The sequence below is a fragment of the Pelobates fuscus genome, chromosome 5 (assembly GCF_036172605.1).
Source record: "Pelobates fuscus isolate aPelFus1 chromosome 5, aPelFus1.pri, whole genome shotgun sequence".
Lineage (NCBI taxonomy): Eukaryota > Metazoa > Chordata > Amphibia > Anura > Pelobatidae > Pelobates > Pelobates fuscus.
Genome location: NC_086321.1, coordinates 360,232,421 through 360,244,723, shown reverse-complemented (window position 1 = coordinate 360,244,723; position 12,303 = coordinate 360,232,421). Strand labels below are relative to the sequence as shown.

Sequence of the window (12,303 nt, the reverse complement as noted above, 5' to 3'; positions counted from 1 at the left end):
CTGTTGTTTTTTTTCTGTCACTATGCATGTTGACACAGATCTAATTTTTGCACAGAATTGATATTAAGCCACCCTGAACAGAGTTCTGGTCTACCTAAGTCATGTGTCCGGGGGGTGCAAATAACCCCCGCCACAAAAGTAAATCTAGCTCTGTGAGTAATAGTCAAGCAGAAATGCTGTACTTCCAGACTCCTAACACCATTACCACTTCTAAAAGCAGAAGTGGTTATGATGGTTGGAGTAGACCTTTAAAGTACAACTGTCACCTCAAAACTATTTTTTTTAATTAAAATAAGCCTTTTATGAAGTTTTGAAAGGAAGTAGATTTATTTTTTCTAAATTAAGTACAGGTATAGGACAGGATCCTTCAGCCATATGAATGCACCTTGGGTCAGACAGTGTATAAAAACCTCGATATAGTCTCTGTGGTCTTCCCAGCTTCACTCCCTGTTCCGAAGAAAGGAAACCATAGAGACTAAATGTTGGTTGCTTTTTTCCTTACATTTTATTTACATATACTTAATTTAAAAAAATATCTATTTCCTTTCAAAACTTGAACAGATAATTTTATCAAAAATAGTTTTAAGATGACATTTGTCCTTTAAATGTAGTGCAAGGATTTATAGGTAGGGATTACATTGAGCAATAACCGTAGTCTAAGGAGGTGCACCTTGTACAGTAAGATCAGTTATCGGAAGGATCACATGGAGCAATAGGAGGATTTATGGGGGCAGGCTATTTAGAGCATTATTGAAGGAATATAGGGAGATATGAGAGGAGTTCTGGGGTGTATAATGCAATCGTGTTAGATTGTAAGCAGGATTAAAGTGATATTCCACTGCCCTGGGTTGCAGTAATGGATTTGGTCGAGCATTCGGCAAATAGAAATCACTCAAAATCAGTTGCACTTTGTCTCTCAACTTCAACAGGAACAGTAGGAAGTTTAAAGCACACAAAAAGAATACTGCTGTATATTTTAATTTTGTATCTTATACAATTATTTGAATCCTATATATTAGAATAGGCTTTGGCATGACCAAAATTACTCAGAAAGCATCTCCTAGTAGACGTGGGTGCGTCCAAACGTCCACATGCAAATCTTCCATTCATTTGCTGTTTCATAGTTATTAGACTGACTCCGAACAGAAGGAGGAGATATTTTTAATTTCCATATTGAACATATCACCGCGTGTCCCATACACAGTCATGTATCCCTAGGTCAGATTTCCCCGTGGTCCATTTATTTTGGTAACGCTGTTTTCCTTAGTTCTGCCTCCCACCTCACAGAAGGTTTACAGATGCTCTGGCTAACTCCTGAGCGGAAAGTATTTAACCAGCTGTGAAATCATCTACTTTAATTTTCCAGGTTCCTTGTTGAGATTAGCCGATGGAAAACGTTCCCATGCAGAGCCCAGAGCTTTTTAGCCTTTTCCATTTCATATTTCGGTATTTTAACTGTGTGACCCTGCTGCTTCTCTCCTGTTGTAAGATTTTGATTACTTTTAACTTTATATTTAGGTCTTTTTTTTTTTTTATGTGGTGCCATAGGGGAGCTGACTTATAGAGGAGTTTTTCAAATATTTCTATTGTCAAATAATTAAAATCAACTATTGATTTTAAGTTGAGATGCTGCATGTTTGGAAAAAGAGTAGGTTTTGAGTCAAAACACATGAACCAATATTCTCTTAACTGTTTCCAGACTGATAATGTTTCATGCCCTCGACATGGACCTCCATATTCCTTGAAATGTGGTTCTGCATGAAACACTATAGCGTTAGGAATTAAAACCTGTATTCCTAATGCTATAGTGTCCCTCTCCCTAACTCTACATAAGTGTCCTCCCGACACCCCGTTTGGCATAAAAATTTGAAAACAATAAAGATTTACTTACTTTTCCAGCATCACGGCTACCTCAGCGCTGCTTAACCCTCCTCCCACCGCATCATCAAGGAGACATCCATACATGACCTCTATCACACCGCATCTAAATAAATAAACCATCTTTCATTGCAGGGGGCTAGCTAATTCAGGCAGGGCTTGCCATCAATACAAAGTAGCTTCCACCAGATCACCCGTGGAAAAAAGGCAAACTTAACTTTGGATACTTGCTTCCCTTCAGTTACCTCCCAAATTGGTAACTATATACAGAGTATTATATGGGCTTGCCATCAACATGGCATTACATTTAAAACCTATATATGCATTCTAGTCCAGTATCCTTGTCCTCTAAATGCTGGTCCCGAGATGTTAGCCCTTCACAATGACAAAATACTGTAGCTATGTCTTAGAAGTGAGTTATTGATCTCTTTGTGGTTTTTATATAGTGAATGGTCTCAAAGGAATTTACCTTGCTATATTACATTTGCTTACATTTCTGTTTATTCTCTGATGTCAACCCTGTTATATTGGCGTCAATAAAGTGCAATTTGAAAAGTGTTTAGCCTTTGGACTTTTGGGTCCATAGTGTATATACTATCATGCTTAATCTCATGATCTAATTTAAGTTTACAGCTTGGGCAGATTTGCCTAAGGACAATCTGTGAGTTATCATTAGCATAGTTTGTAAATGGCAATGAATATATGACCTTGGAGAATTTCATTCTACATCCTTCTCTTCTAGGTTTCAACGCTGCATCCTACTTCTTGCTAATGCTAGATAGAGAAAAATATAATCTGCCATGATCGTATTAGCCACTGAATACAGTTGTTAGTTTTTGCCAGGTATTCCTTTATTCCTGGTAATTAAAGGGACACTATAGTCACCAGAACAACTACATCTTATTGCATTTGTTCTGGTGAGTAGACTCATTCCCTTCAGGCTTTTTACAGTAAACACTGCCTTTTCAGAGTAAATACAGTGTTTACATTACAGCCTAGTGATAACTCCACTGGACACTCATCATATGACTGCTAGAGGTGCTTTCTGGGACATTTAGTGTCTCCACCCTCTGCATGGAGACCCTCTGCATGGAGCCCTCTGCTGGCTCTGCTCCTGATCTGCCTCCTTGACAGTCTCTGCCAATCCAATGCTTTTCTATGGGAAAGCATTGTGATTGGCTTTGAATAACACTTCTAGTGATGTCAGCCAAGACTGCAAAAAAAATGTATGCTTTTTACTATATTTAAAGAGGCACAAGAGGGCCAGGGGGGCAAGATGGTGTTTTTAACACTTTAATGGCAACTGTATCATCTTCAACACAATTGAATTCTGGTGCCAGCATGTCAGGATGATATATTTTTTGTTTTCTTTTTTAATCCCTTCCTAGTGTTTGCAGACTTTTTAACGTAACACTCAGATCTTCGAGTGAGAGATGAATACAATATCTTAACTTGAGATACGTTGCTTGATCTTCATCACACTCATTTTAAATTCTACAAGTCTATTCTGCATCCTACCATGTACAATGAAAGAGTTTGGAGAGAGAGCTTTGATGGCAATTGATGACACCAAGCAGTCCCTAATGAGAATGGAGGGACACTTCCTTTCTTCTAAACTTAACATTTTAGTTAGAAAATCTCCATGTAATTGACACTTATCTATGAATTGATTTTTTTCACCTGTGAAAATCCCTGCTTGTCCTAGAATGAAAAAATATTTATTAATCAGTGCAAAATCTATCTAAAAAAAAATAAATCTATTTTTTTTAATATAAAGTTTAGTGTGAGTGGTGGTGATGACATTTAAAAAAAAATAAAAAATGGGGCGTTGCCTGGCTGCTCACGATAATGGACGCGTGAGAGATCAGCTCCGACGGGGGTAAATACTATATCAGCGATACACCAGCATACCCGACACGGGGATCCACAATTATCGGCATTAGTGAGACCTTCTCCAACTATGTCCCAACGCACGGCAAAAAAGGCAAAAATCCGTTCGGCGGAGCTGCAAATAACGGCATTAACTCCGCCGCGAGGGAAACCTCAAAATGGCGCAGATGGCCCTAACTCCCCTACAGCTTACTCCGAACGGAGTGACAGCACTTCTATATCGTTGGATCCCACAATACCGGCCTCAGAGACGGCAATGCACAGAATGATGCAAGAATTACAACATAATTTACAAACTGAATTTTCCAAACTTGCTAGAGATGTCCGCATGGATATTAAGGCCATCTGTGAACGCACTTCCCAATTAGAAGAAAAAACAGAAGAAATAATATCAGCACACAATAACCTTGCCACTGGTTATGAAACATTTGAAGCACGCTTGAATGCACTTGCGGCGAAAGTGGCGGATCATGAGGACCGCGACAGGCGTAGCAACATCCGCCTGCGCGGCATACCTGAAGAGATTAAGCCCGCTGACCTAGAATATGCCGCAAAACTGTTCAAGGCTATATGTCCTGACCTCAAAGATGAAGAATTGCACCTGGACAGAATACATCGGCTACCGCGCCCTAAATTTCTTGCACCCACCGCTCCACGAGATGTGCTGATGCGGGTTCACTACTTCACGACCAAAGAAAAAATTATGAGAACGGCATGAAACCCAAGTGCAATACCGGAAAAATTCACAGGCATTCAACTATTTACGGACTTATCAGCAACAACACTGGCGAAGCACAAGGAATTTGCGCCCATCACTGCAACTCTACGGGACGCAGGACTCCCATATAAATGGAGATATCCCACCCGCCTCATAATCAGGAGAAATGGAGTGGAACATCAGGTTCGCACGGAACAAGAAGGACTCCATCTTCTTAATGAATGGAACCTCCCTATGCCCACCCAAGGCAAATACGCTGAAGCTGAGACCCGCCATCAATCATCAAAGATGGTGTCTAAAGACTGGCTTACAGTATCTAGCTACAAGTGAAGAACAGTTCAATGCATACTCCAGCATGGACACGCTGAATTCCTTAAACCCATTGCCTGATGATACGTGAGCATATATCACTATGTTGGCAGTTACCGCATATGGGAAATGTATTACTTTAATTTGTTATTAAGTTTCTTCTAGTTTTAGTTACTTATATTATATTGATGCAGTGTAATCTGTTATGATGGTTGACCTACACCCATGACCACGACGGTCTTGAGAAAGAAGAAAAAAGATCTGCACGTCCTCTTATACGTAGTTGCCTTCGGGCATTTAACCCACCTGAACCCTACACCCCAAAACCCCCCGAGGTATCTGACAGTAACTATGGACATCCACGTCCACCAACCAATCGCACAAACAGAGCACGACAATCGCATATACCAGCCACACAGATTTACAGTAAGGAATAACAAAATCCACGATGCTATGTTACAGTGTGAAACCCAAATAGAACCTAATCTTAGGGACTTCCTAATACTAGCAGGGAATGCACGTGATACAAACGCATGGGCACCACCTCATTATACTATAGACCACGGGTGGTTACTGCTCCACCGACATCAACAGATTACCAATGAATATCTGGCAAACTATGATGCACACCAATGATGACACTTAACATAATGTCGCTCAATGCTAAAGGTCTTAACTCCCCTCATAAAAGGAGACTTGCACTGGCAGAAGCTACTAAGTTGAAAGCCCAAATTGCATTCTTCCAAGAAACTCATTTTCTCAAGACTAATATGCCTAAATTCGCATCAAAACAATTCCCCTTAGGCTTTCATGCAGGGTATGCCAAAAAAAAAGAGAGGAGTGTCTATATTGATCAACAAGGATGTCACATTTAAGCTCCATAAGAAAATAGGAGACAACGAAGGCAGATTCATTTTGATCCATTGCACTATAAATGATGACCCATTCACATTGCTGAACGTGTATGGTCCGCAAGAAAACCAAAACGACTTTATCTCCAAAATAATATCCTTAGCCAATGAATATCCATGTAACAACTTGATCATTGGGGGTGATACCAACTTTATACTGGACAGTACTGCAGACAGGACTTCCACCCACATTGTAAACCATTCAACTTCACGAAAACGCACCCACATTGCACACCAAATACGACAGACGATACACAAAACAGGCCTACTGGACAGATGGAGGATATTACACCCATCTGATAAAGATTTCACCTTCCACTCACAAGTCTATAATTCTTACTCCAGAATAGACAGGTTCCTAATACCCACCGCCATGACCCGTAAAGTATGCACTGCCCAGATAGGGTTAATAACTTGGTCAGACCATGCTTCTATACTACTCACACTTCAGGAACATTTCCCACATACAGGGAGTGCAGAATTATTAGGCAAGTTGTATTTTTGAGGATTAATTTTATTATTGAACAACAACCATGTTCTCAATGAACCCAAAACACTCATTAATATCAAAGCTGAATATTTTTGGAAGTAGTTTTTAGTTTGTTTTTAGTTATAGCTATTTTAGGGGGATATCTGTGTGTGCAGGTGACTATTACTGTGCATAATTATTAGGCAACTTAACAAAAAACAAATATATACCCATTTCAATTATTTATTTTTACCAGTGAAACCAATATAACATCTCAACATTCACAAATATACATTTCTGACATTCAAAAACATAACAAAAACAAATCAGTGACCAATATAGCCACCTTTCTTTGCAAGGACACTCAAAAGCCTGCCATCCATGGATTCTGTCAGTGTTTTGATCTGTTCACCATCAACATTGCGTGCAGCAGCAACCACAGCCTCCCAGACACTGTTCAGAGAGGTGTACTGTTTTCCCTCCTTGTAAATCTCACATTTGATGATGGACCACAGGTTCTCAATGGGGTTCAGATCAGGTGAACAAGGAGGCCATGTCATTAGATTTTCTTCTTTTATACCCTTTCTTGCCAGCCACGCTGTGGAGTACTTGGACGCGTGTGATGGAGCATTGTCCTGCATGAAAATCATGTTTTTCTTGAAGTATGCAGACTTCTTCCTGTACCACTGCTTGAAGAAGGTGTCTTCCAGAAACTGGGAGTTGAGCTTGACTCCATCCTCAACCCGAAAAGGCCCCACAAGCTCATCTTTGATGATACCAGCCCAAACCAGTACTCCACCTCCACCTTGCTGGCGTCTGAGTCGGACTGGAGCTCTCTGCCCTTTACCAATCCATCCATCTGGTCCATCAAGACTCACTCTCATTTCATCAGTCCATAAAACCTTAGAAAAATCAGTCTTGAGATATTTCTTGGCCCAGTCTTGACGTTTCAGCTTGTGTGTCTTGTTCAGTGGTGGTCGTCTTTCAGCCTTTCTTACCTTGGCCATGTCTCTGAGTATTGCACACCTTGTGCTTTCGGGCACTCCAGTGATGTTGCAGCTCTGAAATATGGCCAAACTGGTGGCAAGTGGCATCTTGGCAGCTGCACGCTTGACTTTTCTCAGTTCATGAGCAGTTATTTTGCGCCTTGGTTTCTCTTGCGACCCTGTTGACTATTTTGAATGAAACGCTTGATTGTTCGATGATCACGCTTCAGAAGCTTTGCAATTTTAAGAGTGCTGCATCCCTCTGCAAGATATCTCACTATTTTTGACTTTTCTGAGCTTGTCAAGTCCTTCTTTTGACCCATTTTGCCAAAGGAAAGGAAGTTGCCTAATAATTATGCACACCTGATATAGGGTGTTGATGTCATTAGACCACACCCCTTCTCATTACAGAGATGCACATCACCTAATATGCTTAATTGGTAGTAAGCTTTCGAGCCTATACAGCTTGGAGTAAGACAACATGCATAAAGAGGATGATGTGGTCAAAACACTCATTTACCTAATAATTCTGCACACAGTGTAAAGGCCAGGGCCCGTGGAGATACAATCTGTTGATACAATCTGGCTGGCACATAAAGCCGTAATTAGAGGGAGCCTGATTAAACATGCCAGTTATAAAAACAAACAAAGAACTGCTAAATACAACAACCTCATTAAACAGATAACGGACTTAACTCATGCGAACAAACAGAGCCCTTCCCAAACGCAATGCGATGCCCTCAAAACCTTACACACTCAACTGAGAGACATAGAGACAGAAAAGACCAATTACATTTTACACAAGTACAAACATAGATTGCGCATGGTAATAAGTCAGGCGCTGTACTTGCAGCTAAGCTCAAAGCGCGCATGCCCAACTCCAAAATAGCCTACCTACTGACCACTGACAAACAAAAAATCCTACACCCGCAACACATTGTAGACGAATTTGCACGGTATTACAGTACCTTATACAATCTCAAAGAGGTAGGGAGTACACATGTTCCCACCCCTGCCCAAATCCAAGATTTCCTAACCAAAGTCAGTCTACCTACTCTCACGGAGACGGAAATAGCACAAATCACGAGCAAATTCACGGAATCAGAGGTGGCTGCAATAATAACTAAATTGCCCCTACATAAATCCCCGGGGCCTGACGGCTTTACAAACTTGTACTATCAGACATTTGCAGGAGCAATAATCCTGCACCTGACGCAGCTTATCAACCACTGCTTCTCCAAAGGCACTATGCCGAAAGAGATGCTACAAGCGCATATATCCACGCTACCAAAACCAGGCAAACCTGCCGATGTATGCCAAAACTTTCGACCCATATCCCTACTGAACTGTGATACTAAGATATATGCAAAACTACTAGCGGAGAGGTTGAAAGAAATACTAATGCGTATAGTTCATAATGACCAATCGGGTTTTATTAAACAGAGACAGAGGTCTGACAATACCAGAAAAATACTAAATATATTAGCTCATATGGAATCCCACCGCATGGAAGGTCTTCTCTTAGCGCTGGACGCGGAGAAGGCCTTCGATAGATTGAATTGGCATTACATGGAACAGGTACTGCTTAAATATGGGTTCCCAACGTCTTTTATTAAAGGGATCATGGCGTTATATGAACAGCCTTCGGCCAGAGTCACAAATGCAGGCTTCGTTTCGAGCCCATTCTCTATCACAAATGGGACGAGACAGGGATGCCCACTTTCACCCTTATTATTTGTACTCTCCCTCGAACCTTTAGCACATCTAATCAGAAACCATACACGTATCAAAGGAGTACAGGTAGGGTTCACCGGCTTTAAATTAGCTATGTTCGCGGATGACATTTTCATAACCCTATCGGACCCAGACGAATCCCTGTCCTGTCTCCTAGAAGTCCTCAATGAGTATAGCATGATTTCCTACTATAAACCTAATTAATTAAAGACTCAAGCCTTGCCGATCAGACTGCAGACAACGACGGTACAATCACTGAAACACAAACATACCTTCGACTGGAGAACTATAACATATATAACATACCTGGGGGTGAAAATAGCAGCTACACTCAGGGGAATTAACACGCTCAACTTTTCCTCACTCCCACAAATATGCAAACAGTCACTACACAAATGGAAAGGTGTGTGGTTATCCTGGCTTGGAAGGATTAATGCTGTGAAAATGGTAATCCTTCCCAAGCTTTTATATGTGTTTAAAATGCTTCCCCTTCCCTTGTCCGCCTCATTAGGCAAACAACTCCAACATCTTATAAATACATACGTCTGGGAAAATAAGAAACCACGCCTCCCGAGTGTGCTTCTACAGACTCCAGTAAATAGGGGAGGGACAGGCCTTCCTAATATTATGCTTTATCATAAGGCAGCAATCAAACTACATGCCCCCTCACTTACATTCCAATGGGTGGACATTGAAAACAATTACTATCCACACAACTCAGTAGTGGACCTACTGTGGACACCCAAACATCTCAGGGACAAAAATGCCCCAAATATGAGACTACCTCCACAAACAACACACGAATACTGCAAACTTTTCCCCGTGGGCTCCCATCACAGCACTTCATTCCATTTCCCCATGGTTATCATTACACAAGTGGAGAGACAAGGGCATCACCCACATCACTGATATCTGTCAACAAGGGGCCATAATGCCCTTCCCTGACATACAACTCAAGTATGCCATACCGTCCAACTTCATATTCCCGTATCTCCAACTCAAAAGCATTATTATAGAAATGGTACAAGCTCCGACGCGACACACCCACTCTAAACCTTGACCTTATCGCTATATATAACAGATGCCAGAGAACACCAATCAAAGCCAAAGCTTTGTCCCTAGGATATGCCGCCTTGAGGCAACATCCTCCTCCAATGGACTTTGCTTTTGCGATCCAATGGAACAAAGAAGGACACTCAAATATCACTAATGATCAATGGCTACGGTCACTTGGAGCACTAAAAGGCATAACCTCTTGCTACACCCACATAGAGGCGCACAAGAAACTTGTGTACCGATGGTACCTCACACCATATAAATTGAGTAAGATTTACCCAACAACCCTGAACACGTGTTGGCGCTGCACTACGTCTATAGGCACCATGAGTCATATTTGGTGGGAATGCCCGAGTATTCTCCCATTGTGGACAGAAGTCCAACGACTGGGCAAATCTCTGGGAATTGTAAATGGAACACTGTCACCCACCATCAGTCTTTTTCTAATAATGCCTACTCATATTTCTCCACAAGATAAGCAATTATTGATACTAATGGTGCTAACCGCACGCAACCTTATAGCGTGCCACTGGAAACAACAGACTTGCCCGACACCAACGCTGCTACACCACAAAATACAACAATACCTGCGATATGAGATGTTAATCACGTCGACACCCAGACATAGAGACATCACACATAATAATTGGTTACGATGGTGCGACTACATAACCGAAACCAAGAGCTCACTGTAACTTACCGTGCACATATTGACAACTTTGCAAAACCGGAAGACTGTACGCCTAAACACGTGGTACAAAAAAATGAAAACAGGATAGATACACATTTGTATATATCTGTGAAAACAAAATGCAATATGTTTGTAACAACTGTAATGCAACTGTCTAAGGTGTACTTTTAGGTACCCTTCTTTCCTTCTGTACCCCCCCCCCCCACAAGGTTGTTTTAAAAACTCAATAAAACACGAATTTGAAAAAAAAAATGCAAGCGTTCACCCTTACTTAGTGTTTAAAACATGACCTCTGCAGCATCCATAAAAATATTTTTAAAATGGTTACCCAGACAACCAGATTGGTACCCTACAGGGGTACCAGCCCACCTACAGGTTGATGTAAACTAAATGGCCATTTTAGAGAGTCTGTGGGTTGCATGTTAACACTGTCGGTAATTTATACTCTAGTTATATATGTTTCGTTTTACATGTACATTTTTATGTACACACGCCCCTTAAATTCCACTTTTATTCATGTGGTTTCTCTCTGTATTAGTCTCTCTAATTGGCTCTTTACTGCTGTTCGTGGCAAACGCCTCTTGTATAACACATCCTGTGTAGCATAATTCATAGCTAACAAAAGGACATTGAATAATAGGGTATTATGGGTTACGTTTTTCTCTCGCTGAGTAAGTGAGATGTTTTACCTTCATCTAAGTCAGGATCATGCAGGAATGTTACCCAGAATCCTCTCTTGTTAGTGATCATTATATTAATAGCCAGCAATAACTACAATAAAAAATAAAGCAATTAACTGTTTTTCTGTTCAATAATGCTAAGTGCTAGGTATGTATTAAGTTGCTTTTTATTCCTCTTGCAGGCTTCAATCCTAGACCTTCACTCTGGAGCGTTGTCTATGGGGAAGCATTTCGTAAACATGTACCGGTAAGAAGACGATGATTCGTCATGTTCTATCTTGTTTGAGTTTTTTCTTTGTGATTCTCCAACTATCTAGGCTTACTAAGCCTATCTTTTATTCTTATTCTTCTGTCTGTATTTAATGTTTCTCTCTCTGTTACTATCTCAACCGTCCATCTCCACAAATTTTCTAAACAGCGGTGGTGTGTTGAAGATAGAATTTCAAATTTTGTGCAGAATTTAAGAAACAAAAATACTCTTTTGCACCATTTGATTATTAATTCTTCACAACTATAAAGTGAATAAACCCCTTATATTTGTATCACCCCTCAATTCCTTTTTTTGGGGGGGAGTACTGTTTATATTATCTCTACTTTTTACCTAGTCCCTCTGTTTTCTTCCTCTCTCATTGATCCATTCATGTAAGTATTTAGGTCTGTCCATCTTTAGAGTACCCAGTATTGAGCCCAGTGTATATGTAATGCCTCCTTTCGCCCTCTTCCATTCTTGCTCCCTTCACCCTTCAATTTGATTTCCTCTATGAAGTCACATTTCATTGCTTCACTTGCCTAAATCAGTCCTCAAACCCTGAAACTCGAGTCTTGATTTCAACACTATCAACTAAACTCCTGTGACATTCTATGCATCTGACGTCCGAAAATGATTTATCACCAATTCTACCGCATAACTTGTATCAATGATTCTGAGTCCAAGAAGATGAATTGCAGTGCTACGGCGGAGAAAGTCTTTTTAGCTATTGG

At 40.7% G+C, this 12,303-nt stretch overlaps 1 protein-coding gene across 1 annotated transcript in view; it reads left to right on the top strand.

The window, feature by feature from the left end:
• The window catches only part of OGFOD3 (2-oxoglutarate and iron dependent oxygenase domain containing 3), a 129,548-nt gene that overhangs the window by 39,761 nt on the left and 77,484 nt on the right, over positions 1-12,303 (top strand). The window contains exon 5 of the mRNA XM_063456016.1: positions 11,505-11,569. Coding sequence (XP_063312086.1) covers positions 11,505-11,569 — 65 coding nt within the window. The remainder of the gene's footprint in view (positions 1-11,504; positions 11,570-12,303) is intronic.